Below are 27,805 nucleotides of genomic sequence, written 5' to 3'. Positions count from 1 at the left end.
GACCAACACTTCATCCCACGGAGGAATTGGTGTCTAACACAATACCTCATTCCACAGAAGAGTTGGGGGCTGATCCCATACCTCACCCCACAGTGGAGTTCGTACTGACTCAGCACCTCACCCCAAGGAGGAGCTGGGGACTGACCTCACACCTAATCCCATGGTGGAGCTGGGCCTGACCCCACACCTCACCACATGGAGGAGCTGGAGCAGACCTCATCCCACGGTGGGGCTTACCCCATAGCTCAGCCCTTGGTGCAGCTGGGGCTGACCCCACACCTCACCCCATGGTGGCGTTGGGTGTGACCTGAAACCTAGCCCCATGGAGGAGTAGGGGACTGACCCGACACCTCACCCCACAGTGGGGCTACCCCACCCCTCACCCCGTGGTGGAGCTGGGGCTGCCCCACCCCTCACCCCACTGTACAGCTGGGGCTGCCCCACCCCTCACCCTGTGGTGAAGATGAGCTGACCCCAGGCCTCACCCCACAGTGGAGCCGGGGCTGCCCCACGCCTCACCCTGCGATGGAGATGAGCTGACCCCACGCCTCCTCTCAGTCCCCACCTAGAGAGGACACTCTACATCCCTCAGGTAGAAAATGGATGAACCGCACGACTCGTCTCAGAGGGCCCGGGCCTCAGCCCACACCTCACCTCAAGCCCAGCAGTGCTTGTTCCCACGCTTGAGTTCTTCGGCAGCTCGGAGCCATCCTACAGCCCATCAGCATTGGCTGGAGCTGAAGAAGATCCCAGGGTGGATCCAGGGTGGATCTCACACAGCACCTCGGTTTACACGGAGCCTTTACCCTGTCACCTCAGGCTAACATGCAGCTGATCTCCCATCTCACCTTGTGTGGAACTGCAGTTGATCCCACCCACATCTGTCTCAGCAGCTGACTGAGAGGAAATCCAAATGGGCTCATCCCTTATCATTGTTGTTCAGTCACGAAGTCACGTCTGACTCTTTGGGACCCCATGGATTGCAGCGCATGAGGCTTCCCTGTCCTCCACTATCTCTTGGAGGTTGCTTAAACCCAAGTCCATCCAGTCTGTGATGCCATCTAACCATCTCTTCCTCTATTCCTTATCATTTCCTGGTTTAAGTGACAAATGAGGGGAGACTGACATTTTGTTACTGTGTCTGCCTCCCAAGACACAGTACCCAAGCGACACAGCTTTTATTTCAGTTGAGTCTGAAGGCATAGCGTGGGGGGTGAGGGGCCCGTGCAGGCGTGCAGACTCTGCCTCTGCTCCCCACACCTCCGTCTGCTTCTGCTCAGCCAGCAGGAGGCCCGCGCGCTACGTGAAGAAAAACAGGTGCTCCTCCCTGTCCTTGTCCATCAGCTCGTGCTTGGACTGCTCCTTGGTCTTCAGGGCAGGTGGCCGGGATCGCCACACTAGCCTCCTGCCCCGCTGCGGGGAGGGGACCCCGTGAGCCTGCACCCCGGCCTCACTGCACCCGGGCTGAGGCCTGGACACCTGCCCTGAACGCACGGGAGCCCGGGGCCCAGGCCCAGCCCAGCCTCTCCGGTGGCTGAGGTCATGTGTGGTCTGCGGGCGGGCCAGGGCCTCCGAGATGGCCGGGGTAGGGAAATCTATCTGGCCTGCACGCCAGGGTGCTGGGTGAGTGGGGGTGGGGGAGGAAGGAGGCACCTGGAGACTCGGGAGACGCCAGGCTAAAGGGACATCTCTCCCGCCACGAGGATCAGGAGAGACCCCTTGGGATCCACACTGGTCCTCGGGCCAGGGTCAGGATCGGGACTCTTTAGGGACCACAAGTCTAGCAGGCCAGTGGCTACTCTGGCCCGTACACTGTGGGTGGGAGACGCAGTGGCTGGGGGACCCTCAGTGAGTGAGAGGTGATGGCCTTGGCCTGGGGTCTGGCTGGAATGTAGGTGGGACCCCCAGGGGGGCACTGAGCTGTGGGCACTAGTGCTCCTGGGAGGGTTGGGAGGTTGCCCGGAGGAAGCAGGTCCTCAGGGGCGGGGGGCGGGGCAGGCCTGAGAATGGGGACCCTGGCTCCACCCTGACATTGCTCTGGTGACCCGTCTCCCCACAGGACCCCAGCAAGTGTATCTACAAAAGTGGGCGAGGCCTGGCGGGTCTGCAGCCAGGAGCCCTCCAAGCCACGCCCCCTCTATGCCGCCACGCCCCTCGGGGCCGCCACGCCCCCGGGCCACGCCTCCTCGGGGGCCTCTCTTACCTTCTTCTTGACCTCGGCCTGGGCCCGCGCCTGTGCGCGCAGCAGTCGCTCCTCCTGCAGCTGTTTCTGCAGCTTCGCCTTCTCTTCCCGGAGTCTGGGTGCAGGAAGGGCAAGGTTAACGACCAGAGGCCCGGAGAAGGCTACCAGCTCCTCCCCACGCAGCCTCAGGCCTCGGCGCCGCTCCGCCCCACCTCCCTGCTGGCTCTGGCCCTGGTTGCTTGGGAGGGCCTGGCTCCGGGCTCATCTCCCCCTGGAAGGCCCAGGTTCCTGGCTTCCCCTCCCTTGTCACTGATGCATCGCCACCCTTGAAAGCGCAGGCCCCAGCAAGGTCAGTAGTCCCAAGTCCTCCTGTCTGTACTTGAGGCCACCAAACCTTTGTCCAGTGCCTGCCTAAGCAGGGTCTGGGGACCCAGGGGGAGAGCCCTTGTGTGGGGGAAAGACATGGCTGATCACAGATGGCCGTGCCTCAGGACTCTGCTGGGACCGAATGACCCAGGTGACCAGGAACTGGCCTGCACCCCACCGGACCCATGGGGCACACCCTTTGCTGATTCCCCTTCAGCGGCTCTCAGGCCGGCCCTTTCCCTCCCTGGGCTCTGGCAGTACAGCCTTTTGCCCGGAAAGTGCCTCTTGCTCTCCCTTCTCCTTGGCGGCTGGGTGTGGGAGGTGGGGGGGTCACCCATCACTTCGCTCCCGGGGTCCCTAAGGCCACCACATGCCTCTCCCAAATGGAGGGACCTTCCCCACTGGGCTGAGCCTGTGGCCCCGTCTGAACCCCAGACACCCCCCTCCTAGCAGGGAGCCCCAGGGCGTGCCCCTGTCCTCAGAGCCAGCCCAGAGCCGGTGGGGGTGTGCAAGGCCCCCCACACACACCGGAGGCGCCTCTCCTTCTCCTTGGCTTTCTCGGCCTGCTCGATGCGGGCTGGGGGCACGCGCTCCAGGTTCTCAAGCAGCTCGTCCAGCTGGTGCTCGATGGTAGCCAGCATCTGCACGGTGCCCAGGCTGGATTCCTGCTGGCCACCCACGCAGTGCCGGTAGACGTCCAGCACCTTGCAGTTCAGACTCTCCAGCAGCTTGTCCTGTGAGGCGGGCAGGCCTCCCTCCAGCGGGGCCGCGCGGGCCCGGGCTGCCCCCACGCCTCAGCCAGCTGACCTCCTGGGGCTCTGCCGAGCCGGCAGGGGGTGCTCGGGAAGTCAGGGGGCACAGAGCTGGACAGTTGGGCTTCTCTTGGGCAGAGGTCCATGCCCTGGGGCTCTATGGTCAGCCAGATCCCGGGTCCAGTGCCTATTGGGGCTCCTGCCTGGACCCGGGGTGCCCTCTGAGGCCCTGTGACCTACTCTGCCCCTGCGCTGCCCTCAGCTCCCCCCGGGATCACGTTCTGTGGCCTGCTTTCTATAGTGCTGGGCTAGATCAGCGCCCCCACCCAACCCCAGCCTGTTCTGATGTTCAGAAGACACAACACCCCTGTCCCCGGGGGTGGCCAAGAGGGCGGGGGAGGGGCAGAGGGCAGAGGGCACAGCTGGCTCCCGATAGTCTGGGGGTAGATGCCCAGCCCGCTCTCGGGGCTCCGGGTACTTGGCCCAGTGCCCAGCAGGCAGGAGGCTCTCAACAGCAACCGAATGACCTAGGAAGCTGGGTGCAGGCCCCGGACCCCTGGGCTCTGTGCTCTGAGTCTTACCCTCCCGGCCTGGCTGGGGACATGCCTGCCTGCCTCCCTGAAGGGTCACCTCCAGACACACTGAGTGTTTAAGAAGCAGATAAGTTCACGGAAGGAAGGAGGGATGGAGGAGGGGTGTTGGGGAGCTACCCATTCATGGGGCGTAGACTCATGGCTGGCTGTGATTTGGGGCCAAGGGCTTTGTCCAGCAGTGCCCGTGGGTCAAGCCCAGAGCCTGGCGAGTGGCAAGGACCACGGCAGCCCCAGAGAGCCACTTGCCTCCGGGCTGGCTCTCCCGCGGTCTGGGCCCCTCTGGCAGGGATGACTCCACCCTCCACTGGGGCTATGGCCACGTGCCCACCGCTGCCATCTGCCCATCCAGGGGCCCTACCTCCTGATCACCCTTGAACTCGCCAAAATGGAAGACGCGGGCTTTGAGCTCTAGCTCCGCGGCCGTCTCCTCCTCCTTGGCGATGGACATCATCAGCGTGGTGATCCACTGCTTCAGCTGGTTCACCTCCCGGTCCCTGAAGGGCACCAGCACCTCTGAGCCTGCTGGCCCTGCCGAGAGCCCCAGCCTCAGAGGCCCTGGTGAGACGCAGGGGAAATCTAACATCTTTAACAATCCATGCTAAAAAAAAGGAGGGGGGCCAAAATCTGCCTTATTGAGGTATATAATTCTCCATAAAATTCTTTTGAAATGTCCAATTTTTATCATGACCATCATAATCTGGTTTCAGGACAGTGTCATTAACTGGAGAGAAGCCCACCCCCTCCACTCCGTCTCTCCTGGACATAAACACAGAGCCCCTCGCACTGTCCCTTCGTTCCTGCCTCTGTCACCCGGCGCTGTGTGTTCAGGTCTGTCTGTCCTGTCACGTGCCTGGTCAGAGCCTCGCGTCTGCTTACGACCACTGTGGTCCACCGTGTGGGAGACCAAGCTTTGCCAGAGTCATTCTTCAGTGGACATTAGGCAGTTTCTACCTTTAATCTCTTGGGAGCAATGCTGCTGTGGACGTTCACTGGGCAGGGTTTTGCGAGCCCAAGTTTATAATCCTCTTAGGGGCTTCCCTGGTGGCTCAGCTGGTAAAGAATCCGCCTGCAGTACGGGAGACCTGGGTTTGATCCCTGGGTTGGGAAGATCCCCTGGAGAAGGGAGAGGCTACCCACTCTAGTATTCTGGCCTAGAGAATTCCATGGACTGTATAGTCTACAGGGTTGCAAAGAGTCAGACATGACTGAGTGACTTTCATTTTCACTAGGAATAGGATTGCAACAATCACCTTTTATATGAAACATATTAAATTTTTCTTAAGTCTTTCATGTTCATGGCAGACATGCATTATCTGCTGGGGTTTCTGGAGCAGGAACCCGGGCTCTTATACTTGACATGGGTCTGGCCAGTATGGGCAGCAGCATGCCAGTCCTGACCAGAGTGAGCAGGACACTGGTCACTCAGCCAGCTGTGCCTGTGGGGTCTAGAGGTGCCCCGTTCCCTGTGGGGGTTCTGAAGCTCCACCCAGGTGAACAGAACTACCGACACTTTCCTGTGTTTAGGCAAAGTGCCACGGGAGCTGTTCCTTTGCCCTCTGTCACGAGCATGGGCGCCGGGGTGCAGGCCTCCGCCCCATGACAGCCCTCCAGGCTGAAGCCCCATGGCTGTGGGGCTGAGGCCAGGAGCCTGAATGTAAGGGGGGTGGAGCTGGCCCGCCCAGCCCCCCCAGGCTTTCAGAGATGAGTGGCCAGGGGGACCACCTGCAGCTCACACACACCCCCCTCCAGGCCTGGGCCCTTATGGGGGGCAAGCAGGTCACCTAGGATAAGAACAGAGGCCGGACCTCCCTCAACCCTGAGTGTCCACTGCAGAGTCAGCAGGACATCGCCTAGTGGTACCTGACTGCCAAGAGTCCAGCCTGTTCCTTAGAGCTTCCTCCACGTCCAGTGCCTGGACTCGAGAGTGGCCCTGCAGCCAGCGCTCCTTCTACATGGACCGGATTGTTGGGGGGGCGGGTGATTTTGTTCTTCTATTTCTTTCCCAGGTGTTTGGGATAAAAAGATGCCTTTTCCCCACTGTGTATGTGCTCAGTCACATCCGACTCTTTTTGACCCCATGGACTGGAGCCTGCAAGACTCTCCAGGCAAGAATACTGGAGTGGGTACCTGTTCCCTTCTCCAGGGGGTCTCCCCGACTCAGAGATCGAACCTGAGTCTGTTGTATCTCTGCACTGGCAGGAAACACAGTCTTTCCTGAGAGCTCATGTTTCAGCATTATTCTAGAGACTCTTGATAGGAAATTATCCAAGGCAGGATGTCGGTCAACAGGACGTGAGCACACAGTCAAAGCTGTGGGCTGTCTCCACCTCAGGACCTCTGCACGTGCTCCCTCTTCCCCCAAGAGTCCCTGTGGTGTCCCATCACTCAGGAAGTCCGTGGCTGAAAGGACACCTTCCCTGGGAGCCTCCCCTACCCTCTCCCATCTGCCGCCAACCGCCACTTCAGCCTCCTCATAGGACTCTCTACTCCTAGCATGTGTTACTACCCACATGGCAAATCTGTGTGCCTCTAAGTCGGCTCCCCTGGGCTGCCAGCTCATGGGGCACGGTTCACCTTATTCATGAAGGGCCCAGACCCCGGCCTGATCCAGAATGGGTGCTTACTCAAGGTTCGGGAGCAAAGAGGTGATCTCCTGCTCCCAGCTGGCCTCACCTGGAGCCAGACCCTGCCCAAACGGGGTCTGCAGGGCTTGGTGTCAACAACAAAACCGACGCCTTTCTGTTCCAGAGAACTTACTCTGAGCCAATGCTGGGCAGAAACACTACATGACGAAGGCTGGACAGTCAAGTAGCTTGGCCCGTATTACTACTATTAAATAACAAAGAACAGCGCTAATCTTTATAATCGTTAGTAAAATAAATGCGCATGTGCTCAGTCGCTTCAGTCCTGTCGGACTCTACGACCCCATGGACTGCAGTCCACCAGGCTCCTCTGTCCGTGGGATTCTCCAGGTAAGAATACTGGAGTGGGTTGCCATTTCCTCCTCCAGGGATCTTCCCGACCCAGGGATGGAACCCACAGCTCCTGCATTGCAGGCAGATTCTTAACTGCTGAGTAAAATAAACATTACAAAACCACCTTGGGGGGTGTTCGTGGAGATGCCCCCTTCTGACTGAAGGCTGCTCCAGGGTGGGGAGAGGTCAGCCCCTCAGGGCTCCACCCGCCTGGCCCACTCTGAACCTCAGGTCCGGGCCCAAGAGGACACGGCCTCTCCCCAGAGCCAGCAGGGCCAGCACCATGGACAGGGCAGGGTGGGCCGCCCAGCCGCGGAGCCCTCCCTGAGACCTACATGCGGGTTTGAGTGTTCTTCAGGGTGAAGCTCAGCTCCTCCAGGGCCTCCTCCATCTCCTGGGTGTTCTGGACCAGAGACAGGTTCTGCTCCTCCAGCTTTGTGAAGATGTCGAGGAGCTGCTGAGGATCTGTGAAGTATAGCTCCAGCTCCTGCGAGCAGAGCCAGGTGAGGCCCCCGCTCAGCGGGCCCGGCCCCGCAGCCCCGCGGGAGCAGGCACTCACCTCCCCATCATCGCTGTCGAGGTCGTCCTGCACAGGGAGGGTGGAGCTGGGCCTGCGGGGACACGGGGTCAGGGCCTGGGGCACCTCCCCAAGCAGCCTTTGTCCCATACTCTGTCCCCCAGGCAGCTGAGGCCATGGCTCCAGCCTCCTCTCGGCCCCCAGCAGTCACACCGCACCGTCAGTCCCTCTCACTCTAGTTAGAATAAAGCGCGGCTCCCACCTCAAGGCTCCCGCCCCAGCAGCTCCTTCCTGCAATCCAAGAGCCAACCCGACCTCAGACCCATGGCTCCCACTGCCAGGCCCCTCCCTGGTCCCTGCTCTTTCCCTCACACCTGGGCCTTCGCTGTCCCGCTCCCTTCTTAGGACGTGTCATCGCTGGCCCCTCTCACAGCTGTATGCACATCGATTTTATTGTGTAGTCACTGAGTCATGTCCGACTCTGCAACCCCATGGACTACAGCCCACCAGGCTCCTCTGTCCATGGGATTTCTCAGGCAAGAATACTGGAATGGGTTGCTATTTCCTCCTCCAGGTGATCTCCCCAAACCAGGAACTGAACCTGCATCTCCTGCATCGGCAGGCAGATTTAATGCCTGAGCCACCAGGGAAGGCCCCTGCACATGATGCCACTGAATCGCCACATGAGAACCTGCCATCAGAAAGCCGGCTGCCTGCCCGGGTCACCCTTGGCCTGGAAGGTGCCCTTCCGAGACTCTTCCTTCTGGGACACAGCCTGGGGCCGGGCTGGGCTTCAGCTCTGACTCGCCCTCCCGGCCAAGTGCCTTGTGCGGCCCGCGACCTGCCCAAATGTGCACAGTGGCCATGGTCACGGGGCTGGCAGGCCGAGGTCCCAGATCTCTGCTCCCAGGGACCTTCCCTGCCGCCGGGAGCTCCAAGGCTGAGGACATCTCGCCAGAGGAGGCACGCACATCCGACCCCAGAGCTGGAGACCACAGCCCTGCCCAGAGGGGTTACAGGGACCAGAGCTAACCTCTGCACGTGCCTGGCCTGTGCGCTTGGTGATTCGCCAAGTGCACCACAAAATCAGAGAAAAAGGTACAAGACCCAAGTCTGATCGTGTCGGCGCCCTGCTGAAACTTCCTGGCCTCTGCAGCCCTGGACCCCAGGGCGGGGACTCGAGGCAAAGCGAGGGTGCAGCCCTACCTGGCTGTCAGGCTCCCTCGCCCCTCCACACCTCGTGGGGAGCCCGCCCGGAGAGGCTGGGGTGCACAGTGACCGCTGGAGGAGCAGGGGCCCCGGAGGCAGCGGTGGGGCAGGCGTGTCCTGTGGTCAGTCATCACGGCATGCGGCGGGGTGGGGGCAGGGGTGTCAGGGGACTCGCAGGAAGACATTCAGGTCCCAGGGCGGCTCACTGGTCCCCAAGGGGGTGTTGCAGGGGCTACAAGGGGAGTCACCGGAGCTGGATCTGGCCGGTTGGTTTGTCCCTTAGCGTGTTTCGCACAAGACTTGAAAATAACTGTCACAATTAAAGTTTGGGATATTGTATATGAAAATCCAGACTTCCTGCTTCCCTTTCAAGGTTTAAGGTCTCTGTCAGCCCCCAGCCAGCACTCTGGACTCTGAGGGTCCAGGCAGGTGGGTCCTCTCCCAGGCATCCCCCCAGCTGCCTCCTCCATGCACCTTTGACTGTCCCAGCAGCACCCACGTGGGCCACCCCAAGGTCAAGTTCACCAAATCACACGAACGTAAGTGTCTGCTCAGGAAACACCTCGATTTTCAGGCTTACGTTGAACTCTAGACCCTCCATGCTGGACATGGCCCTTCCTCAGCCTCTCCCCTGTTCCAGGCACCCCAAGCTGGTGCCACTGGGGGCCACCCCCCAGCAGGCCAGTCTCCTCCACCACTCCCTCCCCACGCCCACTCACCTTTTGGACTCCACCCCACTGGGCACACTGGGCAGGGTGCCCTGCTGCTGGCTGGCAGTGGTGGACAGTGCCTGGTGCAGCTGCATCATTTGCAGGAGCTTGGCAGGCCTCCTGGAGCTCTGCCCCTCTGGAGGAAGCAGAGGGGGCTGTCCACCTGCCCACCCCCCGCCCAGACAGAGGCTCCTCCAGCCGGGGGCTGCCACATACCTCTGGAGCTCAGCTTGCCCTTGGTCTCCGGTCCTGTGGGAAGCCAGGAGAGGCTCAGGGTCCCAAGCACTTGCCCAGGGTCTCCCCAAGAGGCTGAGAGAGAGAGGGCTGCTCCCTCTCCCCAGGGCTGCTCAGAGAGCTGGCCAACCTCCCAGAGTGTGTGGGCTGAGCAGTGGGGGTTGTGGGGGCTCTGGGGGATGGAGAGGCCTGGCCAGCGGACACAGGTGCACCCGCCCCTCCTTGCTACCTTTGTCCCCCACCGAGGACAGCAGCAGGCTGTCCTTGAAGGCCTCCACCACCTCCTTGGCCTGTTTAAGAGCCAAGTGCTTCTTGTCCTGCTCCTGCAGCCACTCCTTGGGTGACAGCTTGTACAGGAAGTCCTTGTAGACCTTGTACTGCTGCAGCATGTCCTCAAATCTGGAGATTTCACTGCACCCGGGAGGGGACAGGTGAGGTCAGGCTCCATGCCTGGGCCCCTTGGAGGGGAGGCAACCCGGACCCTGCATGTGGGCAAGAGGGCCGGCCTGCGGGGCAGCACAGCTCAGTCCCTAGGTCACCGCCACTCCCAGGGCAAAAGGGCCTTGGGGTGAGCCCTGCCCCGCGTCTCGGCCTTGGCCACCCGCAAGGCTGGGGCTCCTGGACATGATCGGGGTGCAGAGCGGTGTGCCACACGGAGCTCCCTGGGCCCCGGGAGACACAGAGGGGCCAGTGCGCCCCCTGAACTCACCTCTTGATGTTCATGATCTGGGTGGTCAGCTCACGAATCTCCAGGATCTTCTCCATCTTGGCTTTGGACTCTTTGTCAGCCCTGGGGGAGGGGGGCAGAGGGGAAGGGGCTCAGGGGAGCGTCCACGCTGCCTTCAGTCAGGGCTGCAGGCAGGGAAGCTGCCAATCAGGGGCCTGAACTGAGGGCAGGGGTCTGTCCACGGCCGCTGCAGGTGGGATGGGGGAGTGGTGGGCGTGCAGGCCTGGGCCAGGCCCGGGCAGGGGCTCACATTCTCAGCGCCTGCACGGAGCTGCGGTCATTCTCCCTGAGAAACTCATCGAACAGGGCTGCGTCCTTCTCCAGGAATTTCTCCGCCCGCTCCAGCTCGGCTTCCTCCTGGGCTGCCAGGCTCTCCAGCCGCTGGATCTCGCTCCGCTTCATATCCAGGGCGTACTGAGGGTGGGAGCGGCATCATGCGGGCCCCACAGGGACAGGGCGCGGGGCCCATGGGGCAGCCAGCCTACCTGGATGAGAAACATCTGCCGGTTCTGGTCCACGTAGCTGTTGATGTTGTTGGGCTCCAGCTTCTTTTCTGCAGCGAAAGGCACAAGGCATCTGGGGGTGAGCGGGCAGCGGGAGCAGCGGCCCCAGGCGGTGGGCGAGACCCATGAGCCAGGAGGCGCGCTACGCCCCCCTGAGGCCTGGGTCAGAACAGGGACCACAACGGAGCGAGCTCTGCCTCCAGGCTGTGCAGATACAGAGCAGTCTTCATGGCTGGAGTCTGGCCAGGTGGGAAGTCCTTCCTTGGGTCTGACTTGAGTTGCTCTTGCTTGTAGCACCCTTCTCCCTAGAATGAGGCTCTGGACACCCCACCCTGGAAGTTTCACGTGGCTGGATGTCATGAGGAAAGGTCTATTGGCCAGGACAGTAACAGGATGGGGTGGTGAGAGAGAAAACAAGGCAGCAAGATCTCTAGTTGGGGCGCCCTAAGCCTCCAGCAAGGCTTCCCAGGTGGCACTCGTGGTAAAGAATCCACCTGCCAAGGCAGGAGATGCAAGAGACACAGGTTTGATCCCTGGGTTGGGAAGATCCCGTGGAGAGGAAATGGCAACCCACTCCAGTGTTCTTGCTGGGAAATCCCACGGACAGAGGAGCCTGGGGGGCCACAGTCTACAGGGTCACAAAGAGTCGGACACGACTGAGCATCTGAGCACACGTACAAGCCCCCAGAGGCTAAGTCCACCCTGGCAGGGTTCAGCCGGGTGGGAGGAAGCTGGGGTGGGCATCAGGGCCGCCTTCTGGAGCACAAGCAGCGAGGCATTGCAGTTGGGGTCAAGGCCCATGGGGCCTCTTTACCGGCCTTTTTGAGAGCATGGGCTGGGGTGCCCCCACTGTGGATGCAACTGTGGGCTCTCAGCCTTGTCCCTCAAACCCGCTCCTTTCCAGAAAGACATGCTGCATCCAGGAGGCCTGTTTTAAGTCGAGACGCCTGGCCTGGCCGTCCTGAACTCCTCAAGGAAGTCAGACCTGCTGGGTCCCGTCTTGCCCACTTGGATGCCCCCTGCTACTGCCGGGTTTTAGCAATAACAGGCGGTGGAGGCAGAGATAAGACACAGATAGAGCGCCACACTCGACACGTCAAAGACATTCAGGGCTTCCCACCCACACACGAAGCCGCGGTGTCAGGGGCGGAGGCTGGGCTCTCTCCATGTTCACATTCAGGGCCCGTAGGGCCAAGGGCTCCAGGACTCTGACCTCAACTGGTTCTTTCAAGCTTACTGGTTTATACTTCACCGGGAGAACACTGATGCATATGTTTAGTACTTCAGATTTCCTTGTTTTGTCCCTCAGTCGTGTCCGACTCTTTGTGACCCTGTAGATTGTGGCCCCCCAGGCTCCTCTGTCCGTGGGATTTCCCAGCAAGAACACTGGAGTGGGTTGCCATTTCCTCTCCACGGGATCTTCCCAACCCAGGGATCAAACCTGTGTCTCTTGCATCTCCTGCCTTGGCAGGTGGATTCTTTACCACGAGTGCCACCTGGGAAGCCTTGCTGGAGGCTTAGGGCGCCCCAACTAGAGATCTTGCTGCCTTGTTTTCTCTCTCACCACCCCATCCTGTTACTGTCCTGGCCAATAGACCTTTCCTCATGACATCCAGCCACGTGAAACTTCCAGGGTGGGGTGTCCAGAGCTTCATTCTAGGGAGAAGGGTGCTACAAGCAAGAGCAACTCAAGTCAGACCCAAGTCAGACACACACAGCTGCCTCCCACTACGTGCAGTGAGTGAAGACGCTGACCCCGGGACCCACGAGGCTAGTCAGCAGCAGGAGAGGCAGCGGCAGGAGAAAGCTGACTTGCCCAGGACAGACAAGCCAAGTGAGATGCTACATTTGACACACAGTGAAGCCTGCCCCCACGATGCAGCGCAGCATTCCGACTGCACACACCACCAGGGTTTAAAGGCTGCTAGGGAGGCAGTCCATCTGGAACTGATCCTTGCGGCCTGGGAGGCAGAGGTCAGGCATAAAGAAGGCCCGTTGTCCCCCACCACACACACACACACCACAACCCCGCATGGCTCAAGCCCGCTAAAAGCACTGCTCTACAGGAAGGGCAAAGGCGGGCCTGGAGACCGGGGCCGGGGACCGCGGGGCGGGGCACAGAGCGGGGACGGGGTGCACCTCGGGTCATGGCGAGCTTCCAGGCCACCTGCTCCTGGAAGCTGCGCAGCTGCTCGGCCCGCTCCTCCTGGTCCTCCATCTCATCCTCCAGCTGCAGCTCGCGGCGCAGGCTGGTGTGCTTGGCAGACACCTTGGACGAGTAGGTCATCTTCTCATGCACCCGCAGCTGCTTCTTCTGCTCGCGGTCCTGCGGGAGGCGGGCGGGAGGGCAGGGCTGGGTGGGAACAGACGGACCGCCCCTCCCCGCCGCCTGTCCGTCAGGACACGCACAGGCGGAGGCGCAGGCTTGGAGGGATGTGGGGGCCCGCGCGTGTGCTCTGTGCAGGGTAAGCGCTCGGGGTGAGGAGCATCTCCATGCGGAGAACGGGCTGCAGGCAGGCAGGGCACCAGAGGAACTGGGGAACCCTGTTCAGATGCGATTCCAGTCCAGGGGTGCAGGGACACGCTCACTGCCTCGTCTGTCTGAAGGTCATACTTAAACCGAGTGTCTTGGGCTGTGATTTCTAACTCTGACAAACCAAGTCTCAGAGAAGCTGGATCCTCAGAGTTTCCAAGTTTGATAAGGAAGCTCGCTACTTACTGGGGGTGACCTGGGGCTGGGGGTCACTGGGGATCAGCAGCGCCCCAGTCCTTCACTTGGGGGGGGGTCTCAGGACGCGGGGGGGGGGGAGCTTTCTTCCCGGTGGCTTAGTGCCCACCCCTCCTGCCTCCCAGGCCCTGAGGATGCTGCTGGCTCGAGCCTGCATGTGGCTTCCCCTGGTCAAATCCGACATCCCACTGGTCCTGCCAGAAACAATGCCTGTTCCCCTCTAATGTGTGGTGGGCCCGTACTTGTGTGTCCTGGTACAACAAAACTGGGAAAGTGTCACCTGCAAGGATTCCAGTCGGAAAAGGTCTGCAGTTTCAAGGCACTGGGAGGTTCCTTAGTGTGAGGAGGCTGGGGCTGTGCTGGGGGGGTGGGGTGGGAAGGGCGGGCAGAGGGCCCTGAAGGAAGGCAGAGGGTCCCTGAGGCTGGTCCAGGCTGGGAGAAGGAAGTCCAGGCTGCACTGCTGCTGGATGCAGGGGAAGTGTGTGTCGGGGTGTGTGTGTGTGTGCATGTATGAGTGTGTGTGTGTCTATGCGTGAGTGTGCATTCGTGTGGGGGTGTGCACACGTGTCTGTGTGTTTGAGAGTGTGTGAGCACGACGGTGCATGTGTGCGCGCATGTGCGGGTGCACTGTCTCGAGCATCTCTCAGATTGGCTCAGGGTCTGTCGCCCCTCCGTCCAGGTGGGAAGCGGAAGCAAGACTGGCACCCCATGGAATCCTGATCAGGTCTGGGTTGGAGCCGGAGGCCCTACCCATCCCCAAGTGTCCTTGGTCCTGGTCGGGGTGGCAGAGGGAGCCGCTGCCTGAGGAATCTCAGAGGCTGAGCCCTGAGCCGGGGGCACACAGGCAACCCCTGAGGGAGCCCGGGACACTGGCCACGCCTGCGCCTCTGACCAAGTGTCCCAGAAACACGGCCACTGGGTGAGTCCCCTCAGCCTGGCGGGGTGAGGTCCGTCATGCTGCAGGGCAGTGGAGGGGTGGACTAGCTGGGCACATAGGGGTGCAAGAGACTCTGCTGGCGTGAAGACACAGTGTGTGCTGGGGGACAGGGCTGATCCTGAGACTCCCACGCACTGCAGAGACACAGCTGTGTGTGTGCACGTGTGTGTGCATGTGTCTGGCCCCCAAGAAGTCCAGTGAGAGGGGACTGTGCAAGGTTAGAGCATGCAGGAGGTCTCCCAGGGCCTGGGGCTCAGAGAGGGTGTCGGGAGGGGATGGCGTCTACACCAGGTTCCACAGAAGATAAGGCACACTGGCTAAGCCTCTGGGACAGACGCTCCCTGGGGCCCCCCTGACGAGAGCCCGGGCATGGCAGTGGTGATGCTGGTACAAGAGTAGGAGGAGAGACCTGGGGCCACGTGGAGTCAAGGCGCCTTCACAGGCAGTGTGAGCCATCGACTGTCCTAGAGCGAGTGTGCGGGGGACCAGTGCTCTGGCTGAGGCGGGCAGGCCCCCCCCCAGATACTCACCAAGAGAGACTTGTTCCGCTCCTGTTCTCTGAGCAAGAAGAAGTCCACATCCCCAGACATGTGGAAAGGATTTGCTGGCTGGTCAGGAACATTCTTGGACGCTGGGGAGGGAGAGGTCCCGTTAGAGAACCAGGGGTGATCTGTGCCTCCAGGGTCCTGGCGTCCCCGCCGCCCAGCGAGGAAGTGCCCACTAAAGCAGGCGCAAAAAGCAGATGCTCTCTCGGATCCAGCTGTGCCTGAAGTCCGTGCCTGGACTTCCCAGCTCTATAAACTTACCTGCTTGGTTTAGCCTGTTCAGCTTCCATCCCTGGCCTCTGAGAGACCGTGTAACACAGATATTGCTACATTCCTGGCCCTCTGTCCTTGCATTTAGTCTCAGGAACCCTGGGGCCATAAGGAAGAGAAGTTCCACCTGCCCTTTGTAAGTGATGCAACCGACTGACCCTGGAGTGTGCGGGGCCTGGCTGCAGGGGGCAGGGAGGCCAACAAAGTGGCTCCGTCCCTGCAGGAGCCACCAGGAGCAGCGAGGGCAGAGTGCCGGGCTGCTCGGGAGGTTGGGGCTGCCAAGGACCCCAGTCCTGCTGCCCCCAACCCAGGCATGAGGGAGATGTTCCCACAGCCCAGCTCACCAGGTGTCAGAGAACATGGAACACAGAGGGCGCCAACCTGATGGCTTAAAAATATGGTTGCTTTCCTACTACCCTCGATTTAGAAGAAACAGGGTTCATCATTTAAAAAAAATAATCTTCAAATTAAAAGGAAATTTGTATGTGCTCAGTCATGTCTGACTCTTTGCGACCACATGGACTCTGTCCATGGGATTTCCCAGGCAAGAATACAGGAATGGATTAGCTGTTTCCTTCTTCAGGAGACCTTCCTAACCTAGGAATCGAATTCATGTCTCTTGCATTAGCAGGCAGATTCTTTACCATTGAGCAGCCAGGGAAGCCCAGCAATTATTAAAATAAGGAGACAGACAACCGAGTAGAAAAGTGGGCAGAAGGCAGGTGCCTCATAGCACAGAATCATCAATGCCCCGTAAGCACAGCTCGTCCCCTCGCTGGTCACAGGGAACACGGGATGCTAACGCATGCCCAGCGGCCCAGGTAACCCAGAAAGGAAGGGCTGGTGCCCAGGGCTGGAGCGGCGTGAAGCGACCGGAGCCCTCACACCTGGTGGTGGGCTGTGAGATGGTACAGTCGCTCTGGTAGATGTTCATGACAACTTCTGAAGTTTAACATCCCAGCAGCAGTTCCAGTCCTCCTGGTACGCGCGGGGGAAATAGCCTCAGAGCAGCAGGTGGTGGATGAGGAGGGGGACATGGAGTCCATCTCTCCCCACAGACGCATCAGCGATGCGTGTGCACATGGAAGGGCTGCCACAGAGCCCCTGCTGGACCCGCCAGGACCTCAGACTCCTAACAGGACCCCATGTGACCAGGCAGGACAAGAGAAGGAAGGAAGAGGAGGGGCGACAGGACCCGTACTTTAGGGGCGGTGAAGGGAGGGGAGCTCCTGCCGCCAGTGAAGCCCCGTCACTGGTGGGGAGATGAACAACGACAGAAGGAGAGCTTCAGGGGCTCCGAGGGTGCCCAGCAGCTGGCCAGTGGCAGGCAGGCCATGGTTTTTCCAGTAGTCACGTATGGATATGAGAGTTGGACTATAAAGGAATCTGAGCATGGGAGAATGGATGCTTTTGAACTGTGGTGTTGGAGAAGACTCCTGAGAGTCCCTTGGACTGCAAGGAGATCCAACCAGTCCATCCTTAAGGAAATTAGTCCTGAATATTTATTGGAAGGACTGATGCTGAAGCTGAAACTCCAATACTTTGGCCACCTGCTCCGAAGAACTGACTCATTTGAAAAGACCCTGATGCTGGGAAAGATTGAAGGTGGGAGGAGAAGGCGTCGACAGAGGATGAGATGGTTGGATGGCATCACCGACTCGATGGACATGAGTTTAAGTAAACTCCGGGAGTTGGTGATGGACAGGGAGGCCTGGTGCGCTGCAGTCCATGGGGTTGTGAAGAGTCCAACACGACCGAGCGACTGGACTGCACTGAACTGATGGGGACAGCAGACCATCAGCCATCCTCGGGAGAAAGGAGGGAAACGTTCTAGATGGCAAACGGGGTGGAGGCTGTACCCAGAGTTGTACACATTCATCAAAATGGATGAAACTGTAACCTGGAGGCTGTCTCCGCACTACATAGGAATGGTGCCTCAGTGAAGACAGACAGCAAGCCACAGTGCAGACCCCTGACCCTTAATGTCATGCTCAGCTCAATGCAAGCATCATGGGTAGAAGAGACTGTTGGGTAAACAGCTGGGATTGGCAATGCAGTATCAGGCTGAACCCAGAGCTCACAGGTGCCTTCCAGGGGGGCAGCTGAGATCACAGAGCCCACTGGGAAGGGGTCTGTGCACACACAGGCAAACACAGGTTCTCTCAGGAAGCCTGGTTAACGCTGAGCCAGAGGAAATGCAGGACCCACAGAAACAGCCTCAGGGACGCCACCAGGAAGGCGGCAGACGTGCTCGTCACAGGGACAGGCTATCAGATGAGCAGCACCGTTTCTCCGCCAGAAGCCCAGGGAGCAAAAGGACGTGGAGGCTGCGCTGCTCGGTTAGACAAGACTGAGGCGCTCAGATCTCAACTGACTGTGGACGAGAACAAATCTGTGGGAAGACGTTCCTGAGACAACTGGGTAAATCTGACGATGGTCTGGTTCACTGCTTCTGGGCATGTGAGAAAGATCCTGATATTTGAAAAATGCACACTGCAGGAATGAAATGACGTCTGGAGTTTATCCTGGCAAAATCTGCAGCAATGTGGATGCAACCAGAGATTATCACACTAAGTGAAGTCAGAAAGAAAAAGACAAATACCTGATGATATCCCATAGACGTGGCATCTCACATAGGCCACAGGGACCTCCCAGGTGGTCCAGTGGCTAAGTCTCTGTGCTGCCAAAGGAGGGAGCCCGGGTTCGATCCCTAGTCAGGGAACCAGATCCCACTTGCCACAACTAAGGGTTCACATGTTGCCAACTAGAGACCCTGTGTGCCACCATGAAGACAAAGATCTCGTGTGCCCAGCTAAAATCCAGCGCACCCAAAAAAGGGCTTCCCAGGTGGCACTAGTGCTAAAGAACGCACCTTACAATGCGGGAGATGGGAGAGGCGCAGGAGATGGGAGAGGCGCGGGAGACGGGAGAGGCGCGGGAGACGGGAGAGGCGCGGGAGATGGGAGAGACGCAGGTTCGATCCCGGGGTCAGGAAAATCCCCTGGAGGAGGAAATGGCAACCCGCTCCAGTATTTTTGCCTGGAGAATCCCATGGACAGAGGAGCCTGGCGGGCTACAGTCCATGGGGTCGCAGAGTCAGATATGACTGAGTGAGTAACACTTTCACTGTACAGCACAGATAGTCAATATCCTGGGATAAACCATAATGGGAAAGAATATAAGAAAGAATGTATATATGTATATAGCTGAATCACTTTGCTATACAGCACAACAGTGTAACTCAACTACACTTCAAAAAAAAAAAAAACCAAATTTTTAAACAGTAAAATATTCTGGCAAAGACAAAAAAAGAAAAAAGAGGAGAAGAATAGGTGAAGCAAACGTGACTAAAGCTTATCTGCTTCCTATCTGGTGACGAGCACACGAGTTCACTGACCTTCAGTCTGTACTAGGCAGGTTTGGATTTTGATAACTAAAAGAAAGAGGAAGTGGGGGTGGGCAGGGTGGACAGGGAAGCCCAGCCCCAGGGTGGGAGCTTGGCCAGAGAAGGCAGGTTCAGGGAATATGCTCAGAGCTGCACACCTCTGCAGGAGCAGCAGACTGGCTTGTGGGGCCTGGTAGGGGGTTGGGACAGCCTAGGAACCAAGAGGGAGTCCAGGAAGCCAAGGCATGGAGGACACAGCAGGGCCCAGAGGACAGGGTGTGTGGCTGCCAGATGCATCCCTTTCTATCTCCTAACAGGTGGCAACCTTGCAACTCACTGAAAAGCTACATTTCTCAGCCTCCCTTGCAGATACTGATGGCCCCATAACAAATGGAGTGTGGTAAGAAACTGTTGGGTGGGGCTTCTGAGGAAGATCTTTTCCCAAGGACAGCTGAGTTAGCCCTTCCCTTTCCTCCTTCTCCTTGTCTGGAAGCAGATGTGATGGCTGGAGCTACCACAGCCATTTTATGACCAGGCAACAACCTTGTGGTTTAAAGACCCGAAAGTAAAGAAGGTCGAGCAAAAAGACTTAGAACCTGGTCACCTGGAAGATTTTGCAGGACTGCTTTTGGTAGAGCTCCACAGAGCCCTGGCCTGCCTCCACACTTCTCATTACCAGAGGAAAACTCAATCCTACTTCGTTGCTCAGTTCCTGTTACTTCAGGTCTCAGTAATCCAGTTTCTAATGAAAACAGAAGCTTTTCTCACTGTCCTTCCCACCAGAAGCTACGTCTGAGGCCATCTGGGGCCTGAGGGTGAGGGTTCGCCTCCCACTGATGGGCGTGCACCCCCAGGTCCCTAAGGGTGCGAGTTCGCCCCCCGCTGATGGGCATGCACCCCCAGGTCCCTGAGGGTGAGAGTTCGCCCCCTGCTGATGGGCATGCGCCCCCAGGTCCCTGAGGATGAGAGTTCGCCCCCCGCTGATGGGAGTGCACCCCCAGGTCCCTGAGGGTGAGAGTTCACCCCCCGCTGATGGCCGTGCACCCCCAGGTCCCTGAGGGTGAGAGTTCACCCCCCGCTGATGGCCGTGCACCCCCAGGTCCAGATTTACCTTTGCCTTTTTTTGCATGCTTCTTCTTTTCTTCAGAGACTGAAGAACTATTGTCCATGGATTCTGGGCCATGCTCTGGGGAGACACAAAAGTGACAGCCACAGCAAGGGACGCAGCAGCATGGGACAGCTGTGCACGCGGCATGGGCCCCAGCCCTAGGGCCTCACCTGCCAGATGACCCTTAGCTCCCACACCTGAGATGATTATACTGACTTTGCCAGGAAGTTTTGAGGACTGAGCAAAACAAGGGCCACAAAAGTTCCAGCACATGTGCCTGACCCATGACGGCATCTTGTGACTCCCGTTGGGCACCCCTCCCCTTTGCTCCTAAGGACAGAGCAGGACGGCTTTTCACAGAGGCCACAGGCTCTGCGCCTCTGATGCCCGCCCAGCCTCCTCAGGCCTCCGGGGGCTGCAGTGGAAGACGCGGAGACCCCGTTCCTGCCATTCCCCTGTCAGCTGACACCATGGCGCCTCCTGAGGCAGGCAGGCAACAAAGGGAGAGATCAGGTGGGTGGCTGCCGTTACCCACTGGTCACTTGGTCTGTGGAGATGACCCCGCTCAGCACTGAATTCCCCCAATGCTCCACAACTCACCGCACATCCCCCAGAGGCCCTACAGGAGCCTGGAGCTCAGCAAAACCCATGCCTCGAGCGTCCCCCCGCAGCCAGGCCCTCCTCCTCTGCTCAGCACCTGTCCTCACCAGCCCCCATGGCCCCCACGCCCTGACTCCTGAGGCCCAGCCCGCCGTGCAGGTTCTGTGTCCCTCTTCGAGGTGCCTTTCTCGCCACAATGGCGCTTGTCCACACTCCCTTCCTTCATCTGGGTTCTTCCCAGCATCTTCCCCGTGCCCGCCTGTCCAGGACGGCGGGAGCTCACCCCACCTGGGGCCTCCCTGGGTCAGCTCTGGAGCGGTCCCTTCAAGACTCGGGAGACGCTGCTGCTTCTTGGTAACAGACGAAACCGAGACATGGGAGGTGGGCTCGGACAGCGCAGGCCCGACGCCCACCTGCCCCAAGCCTGGGCACTCCTGCCCTCCAGAAACCCCCATGGCCCAGGAGCCGCAAGCGAAAGGCGCGGGTCTGTGCTCCTTGATGGGGCTGCTACGGGGGTTGGGTTTTCTCCAAAAATAAATCAATAAATAAAATTTGTAAAAGCAATTTCCTTAAGACACTGGCTCCAAAGCAAAAGAAGGGGTCCCGTTTCTAAATTTCCACCAACAGACGTGACAGAGAAGTGGCTCCAGCCTCTGTGTGGCCCTTCAGCAATCAGACAGCCCAACGTGGAGGACGATCCTTGCTGTCCACCCTGGTGTTTCCAAGTGCAACTAGCTCTGCTCACCGCACGAGAGCCCAATGAAGCTGAGAGACGAGGGGCTGAGGCGAGAAAGAGACTTGAATCAGGAGCCAGCAGATCAAGAAGACGGTAGGCTGGCACCTCAGAATAACCATCTTGTGGGGTCTGGAAAAGACCCTGATGCTGGGAAGGCAGGAGGAGAAGGAGATGACAGAGGATGAGATGGTTGGATGGCATCACCGACTCGATGGACGTGAGTTTAAGCAAACTCTGGGAAATGGTGATGGACAGGGAGGCCTGGCATGCTGCTGTCCATGGGGTTGCAGAGAGTCGGACACAATTGAGTGAATGAACCACACAATGGGGTCTGGATGCCAGGTTCTTTTATAGATCAGAGATGGCAGGAGATGAGGAAGCAACGTGAAAAGGCCATTAATCTTGCAAATGTCTCCTAGAATGGCAAGTCTCAGGCAGGGGGATGTGTCAGTTTCTTCCTTGCCATCCACAGGTGGACAGAGTTCTGGACAAAGGCACTTGTTTAACAGCCAGGCAGAGGGGCAGGATTCTCTGAGGCAGGCCATTCCGTATGATTATAATAGCAAAAGTGACAGAAAGTAAGTCAAAGAAACAGTTCCAACGTGGAGTCAGAACTGACTTCTCCTTCCAACACTGGCACCAGCAAGCCACGCAAGGAACTCAGGCCGCCCTCCCCACCGCTGCTGGACTGGAGGCTGGAGGCCGGAGGCTGGAGCCACGCCACAGAATGCCAGAATCCCCCGGAATCCCCCCGCCTCAGCATTAACTTCTCTCCTGGAAGCTGGAGGGTTCCTGAACTCAGGCCGCCCTCCCCACTGCTGCTGGACTGGAGGCTGCAGAGTTCCTGAACTCGGGCCGCCCTCCCCACCACTGCTGGACTGGAGGCTGGAGGCTGGAGCCACACCACAAAATGCCAGAATCCCCCGGAATCCCCCCGCCTCAGCATTAACTTCTCTCCTGGAAGCTGGAGAGTTCCTGTCCGGGATTCTGTCAGCGCCCGCCTGCTGAAGAGTCATTTTGGTGGAGAGACTGACTCCCAGGTCTTCTAGCTTGGTCATCTCCCACGACATCACCCCTTTCCTGGATATCTATTCTATTCAATGCCATCGTGAATGGAACTGGCCCTTAATGCCCAAGTTGGACTGTTCGTGGCTGGAATGTGGAAACACAACTCATGTTCATATGTTGATCTTGTATTCTCCTATGCTGCTACATTCATTTATGAGCACACAGCTTTCCCAGGGATTCTCCACATACAGGATCATGTCATCTGTGAGCAGAGAGTCTTGCTTCTTCCGTCCCCATCTAAACGCTCTAGCTGAACTCAGCATGGCGTTGGAAAGCAGTGGCGGAAGGTCCTAACCCTTGGGGAAAGCTTGCAGCCTAACAGAATTTCATTGTGGGCTTCCTGTATACCAGGTTCTAGAAAAGACAGCAGCCTTAGAGGCAAACAGAGAGCCCCCAGCCTTCAGGCAGATGACAGTCTACCGGCCGGGGGACGGGGCCAGGGCTACTGGAAGATAAAGCTGGAGGAGGAGGAGGGTGGGGAAGGTGTGGGCGCCCCAGGAAAGCCCTGGATGGTGGGGTGGGGAGGTGGCTTACTGAGTAAGCTCGTGGGGGGCCGGGTGGGCACTCTGTGTAGGGACTGCCTGGCCTGTCCGAGGAGCAGAGAGGAGAGCGGCAGGTCACTCTGCCCCAAGCCCTCTGAGAGTGGGCCTGCCTCTGTGCCCTTGACCTCTGTACTGCATGCAGCACAGAGCCGGTGCGCCCACATGCAGCCCCCAGCCCGGGCTTTGGACAGCCCGATTCTGCAGCTCCCCAGACTAAGACTGGGGCGCTTAAAACCACGTTCCCTAAATCACCAAATTAAAGGGCTGCATCCAGCCCCACCCCCACAGTCAGCAGCGGACGGGGGAAGGGATGCCTATACGCGGGGCGGGGGCGTCCCCAGCTCGGGAGGTGCAGACATGGGGGAGCACGTCCCCCCCCCCAGCCTGCTCAGGTTAGACCCTGGCAGTGAGCTTCCTTCACCAGGAATGACCCCTCGCCCCGCCCAGTCTCACCTTCAGGAGATACCACCATCCACTCAGTGATCACTCCCCCCCAATCCACCACTCGACCCAAGAGGCTCAGGCGGGTTCTGGCCTGCATGCCAGGAGCCCCCAGAAACAGGGGGACCAGCCACAGTCTGCGTCTCCCAGAAGCAGGGGTCCTGCAGCCCTGCTCCCACCAGCCCTGCCTGGGGAGCCTGGGTACCATTCTGGTGTGGCCAGCCCCCCTTCCAGGCCAAGCTCCCCACCGAGGTCCTCTGCCCTGTATGCCAGGGCACAGACTAGCCATGTCTCGATGGAGCTGTGGCCATTTCCCCCACCCCTACCCCCGCTCAAGGTGGGAGGAATGGTGCCCCAGTCACACACTCGTATACCTGGGCTGTCTCCATCATCCCAGCACAGCCAAACAGTCCTCCCCCTGCCCACAGGGCCCTACACACTGGTCCACACTGGCCTCTGTCTCTTCCTCTAGCACCTCACCTCATCCCCAGCTCATGGCCTAGAATACCCTCCCCTCTGAGAATGGAGTATTTTCCGCCACATCAATAAACAAGGAAGTCACAGTCTAAAGTGACTCCTGCCCTCCAGGGCACCCAGGAAGGAGAGCAGTCCCTGCGATCCCAGGGCACCAGCGCCAATGGTAAAGGAGGGACACTGGCCCCAGGGAGCTGACAGGCACAGACAGGAGCGGTTTCAGCGAGCCCAGACTCTCGCATCTCCCCACACTTGGAAAAGCGCTAAATTCCTTAACCCAGGCTATCTGGTTTTCTTTCATTAACAATAATCTTTTGATGTTCAGACTACCTGCTCTTGGTTGCAGAACTTCCATATAACCTGCCTCCTCCCCTCCCCTCCTCGTAGCAGTTCTCTAAATGTTTCTCCCAGGCTTGAAGTCCTACAGATTCTCACTGAATAAAACATAACTCAGCCTTTGTGTGTGCTCAGTCATGTCTGACTCTTTGCATCCTCATGGACTGTAGCCTGCCGGGCTCCTCTGTCCACGAAACTCCCCAGGCAAGAATATTGGAGTGAGCTGCCATTTCCTACTCCAGGGGATCTTCCGAACTCAGGGATTGAACCTGCGTCTCTTGAGTCTCCTGCATTAGCAGGCGGTTCTGTACCACTAGCACCACCCAGGAAGCCCAAATATCCCCAGGGACTGAAACCTAATTCTGAACTTGTAGGTTGTGAATACTTTTTCAGTCAACAGCACCGTTATGTTGCATTGTTTTGTGTGATCCCATTTAGAATTATTTTGTTATCTGTAAACATTTCAAAGCTATCTTTTTTCTGGTAACCCCAGTTCAACCTTTCTTCATTTCTCAGTTTACGCCGGAGCAGAGCGGATGAGAAAAAGGGAGGGGGTAAAGCACACAGGGTGACAGGGACAGCCAGGGACTGCAGCCACCAGCAGAGACTGGTACCCGCACACGTGGAGGCGCCTTTGCTGGAAGCACTAAAGGTTTACGGGAGCTCGAGGTTTGATAAGGAGCAGTCTGCACAGCATCTGGATTAATGGGGAAGAAGGCACAGGGAGCGTTTCTGTTGTGTGGCCATTGGTGTGAGAAAAGGACAGGCCGTGCGTGCATTTGTGTGGATGTGGGCAGGGTGTGAGCACGGCAGGCGTCAGGCTTGGAGGGAGAGAGAACACAGCGGAGCCTCCAAGCAGGTGGAGTTTCACACGGGGGCTCTCAACACCCTTTGGAATCGGAAGCTCAGGAGCAGTAAACCGAAGCAGAGGGTGTGTGGCCAGTTCTGCCCCTCAGCCCCGCGGCCACGCCCGGGGCCACTCAGCGGGAGACCTGGGGAGGAAGCGCAGGCCTCCAGTGCGAGGGGCTGGCCAGCAGCTGAGGCTGCAGGAAGGCTGAGCGAGCCCCACCTCCACTGCGGCACTCTCCTGGAGGCCTGTTTTGGGGTGAACTGTGTTCCCCCCTCAAATGAATGCTTTTGAAGATCTGAAGTCCCAACGCCCGGCACCATAGCATGCGACCCTGTTTGAAAAGAGAGTGGCTGCAGATGTACCTCCGGTGAGGTCACGCTGGGCGTGTGCACAGCCTTAATAAGAAGGGGAATAAAGGAACACACACGCAGAACGTGAGGATGGAGTGAAGATGAGGCCAGAGACCAAGGCCAGAGACCAAGGTGATGCTCCTACCAGCCAAAGACCACCAGAGGGCGCCAGCAAACCACCAGAAGCTGGGAGGGCACAGGGCACAGGGACCCCTCCTGCCTCAGAATGGAAGCATCCCTGCCCGGGACTCCTGGTCCCGGCAGCTGTGAAACAATAAACTCTGGGGGTTAAGCCCCAGGCTGGGGTGGGGCTTGGCTACAGCAGCCCTAGAGATTACAGCATGGAGTTTCTAGGGAACTCGGCAAAGCCTGTGATTTCTGGTCCGTGGCCTGGCTTAGAATCTCTGTCGCCTTGATTCCACCTTGAACCCGCCGCCCCAGGCCCCCCAAGGCTGCCTCTGACGCTGCGCAAGCCCTCCCCGGCCCAGCACTTACTGTTGAAAGTTACGCTCTTGGAGACCATAGGAGGCAGGTTCTCGGACATCGGCGCCGAGGAGGAAGCGTGCACCGAGAAACCTGACATCGGCTAGAGGAGACTCCCAACCTGGGGAGAGACAGCGTCTGAGCCGGTGGGTCCAGCCCGCAGCCCGCCCTCCGCCGACGGCTGCTGAGAACAGCGGGCGCCTGCCCCAGGCTCACCACGAGGACGGTTGCAGCTCCCACCCGCCGCGCCTCCCTCCTCTCCCCCGAGTGCTTCCAGCCGCCCAGGGCTAGTCCTGCTCGCAGAGCCGCCCACCCACGGCCAGCCCGAGCCTTGGCCCCTCCCACCCTCGACCAGCACTCAGGCCCGCCCCTCCCCAGAAGCATCTTCCCACCACCCCATCCTCTTCCCTTTGACCAGTTGCCAATAGCTGGTGTATCCTTCTAACAACGGTCGATTACCTAGTTCCCCTAGAAGGTAAGCTCCCTGAGGACCAGAGGAGGCACTGATTGGTGGCTCATCAAGCGTTCGGCCCCACCGCGGCGCTTTTTCTCACTATTTGCGGAGCTAGCCTGCATTTTGCAGAGGAGGAAACAGTAGCAAACGGTCCAAAGTTACAGCCAGGAAAGGCCGAGGCTGGGATCCCGCCCAGGATTCCTTGCCTCCAAAGCTTGCACCCTTCCAGCCGCATGCCTGCTGCAGCCTCACGAATCGGGGTACTCGGCTTGTAGCAGGGCCGGGCCTCCGCATACCCACGTCTGGCCCGTCTGGGCGTGTGGCGACGGTGCATGGGACGGAAGGGAAGAGGGGTTGCTAGACGGCTGGCTATGCGATGAGTAAGGAACAGGGGGCCTTGCGACAGGGGCTTGGAGGGGCGCGCGAGGTGTCCGCCCCGACACCTCCCGTGGCTCCCGCCCAGGTCCCTAGCGCACCCACCCGCTCCGCACGCCGGCGCTGGCTCCGAAGCCTCTGAGCTGCTGCCCCGGGGCTTCGCGAGCCCAGGCCTTCGGTTTACGTCGCCATGGCAACCATTCCCCCGGCGGGCGGGGCTGTGATGTCACAAAGGCTCCGGCCTCCCCGCTGCGCCCGCGCTGCAGGGGGACTGCGCTGTAAGAGGACTCGCCCCGCCCAGCATGCGCGGGCTTCCTTCCTAGTCTGCGCCCCTCTTGCTGTTTCCGTCATTCTCCTGATTGAGTTTTTCACCTGCACCACCTACCTGCCTCTTCCTGCCGAGTGAACCTTACAGTCTGGAGGGGCGGCTCTGACAGCTGTGGTCCCGGGCCGCAGCATCCCACGTGCTGGGAACTAGTTCGCGAAGCCAACACTCTGCAGGACCCGGGCTGCGGCCCCGGCAATCTGCGCGCCGACAAGCCCACCTGGCGAAGGTGACTTCAGTGCTGACTCGAGTGGAGATCCGCCGCTCCACAGGCTGCATGTGACGCATGATGAAGGCAGGGTGGCACACCTGTCAGTAACAGGGAGGGGTCCGCGCTCGATCGCCGAGATTCACCCCCCACCCCCAATCCACCCCCACCCCACCAGGTCCACTATCCCCCAAACAGCAGGAGGCCCCTCCTTGAGATTTGACCATGGCCATCAGTTCTGCCCACACATCTCATCTCAGGGATTTATAGATTGACAAGGGTAGCTCAGACATAGAGTCCACCTGCAATGCAGGTAGACCTAGGTTCTATCCCTGCTTTGGGGAGATCTGCTGGAGAAGGGAGTGGCTACCCACTCCATTATTCTTGCCTAGAAAATCCCAGGGACAGGGGAGTCTGGCAAGCTACAGTCCATGGGGCCGCAAAGAATCGGACTCGACTGAGTGACTAACACATATAAGGCATTTAGGGGCCACTGGGGACCTCTGGACAATCCGCAGGCCAGTACTGCAGAGCCAGTGAGTCCCTGCAACTCCTGGCTCTGCCTGAGGCGGGAGCAGTTCTTTGGTCTGTTCTGGGTCTGCCCAAAGTAGGGGGAGACTTACAGTCCCAATGATCCAGCTGCCAGCCTGAGCCTGCAGCCCTGCCTCCCTGGGGTCCACACGACAGTTTGAACTGTGTGAACCAGTGACTGAGTAGGAAAGCGCACTGTTCTGAGAGCGCTCATCTCAAGCACCATGAGTTCTAACTAAACTTTAGGAGTCTGGAAAATATCCATCTCAAAAGGAGAAAACCCAACCCCTT

At 59.1% G+C, this 27,805-nt stretch overlaps 1 protein-coding gene and 1 long non-coding RNA gene across 2 annotated transcripts; both read right to left on the bottom strand.

The window, feature by feature from the left end:
• Window positions 1–1,136: 1,136 nt before the first annotated feature.
• Window positions 1,137–19,808, bottom strand: CFAP100 (cilia and flagella associated protein 100). The gene is made up of 14 exons (XM_055557705.1): window positions 19,745–19,808; window positions 14,964–15,064; window positions 12,908–13,094; window positions 10,751–10,818; window positions 10,516–10,679; window positions 10,248–10,328; window positions 9,743–9,949; window positions 9,314–9,553; window positions 7,428–7,479; window positions 7,204–7,355; window positions 4,252–4,387; window positions 3,077–3,282; window positions 2,204–2,297; window positions 1,137–1,413 (listed from the first exon to the last, which is right to left on the bottom strand). Exons 1-14 carry the CDS (start codon window positions 19,800–19,802, stop codon window positions 1,300–1,302), a joined length of 1,860 nt encoding a protein of 619 aa, XP_055413680.1. The 5' UTR covers window positions 19,803–19,808; the 3' UTR covers window positions 1,137–1,299.
• A 745-nt stretch (window positions 19,809–20,553) lies between these two features.
• LOC129634983 (uncharacterized) lies at window positions 20,554–27,108 on the bottom strand. Its single transcript, XR_008706037.1, has 4 exons — window positions 26,556–27,108; window positions 26,081–26,191; window positions 25,634–25,742; window positions 20,554–21,121 (listed from the first exon to the last, which is right to left on the bottom strand). It is a non-coding gene; the product is annotated as an uncharacterized LOC129634983 (long non-coding RNA).
• Between the last annotated feature and the right edge of the window lie 697 nt (window positions 27,109–27,805).

The sequence above is a fragment of the Bubalus kerabau genome, chromosome 20 (genome assembly GCF_029407905.1).
Source record: "Bubalus kerabau isolate K-KA32 ecotype Philippines breed swamp buffalo chromosome 20, PCC_UOA_SB_1v2, whole genome shotgun sequence".
Lineage (NCBI taxonomy): Eukaryota > Metazoa > Chordata > Mammalia > Artiodactyla > Bovidae > Bubalus > Bubalus kerabau.
This window is presented reverse-complemented; position numbering and strand designations above follow the sequence as displayed.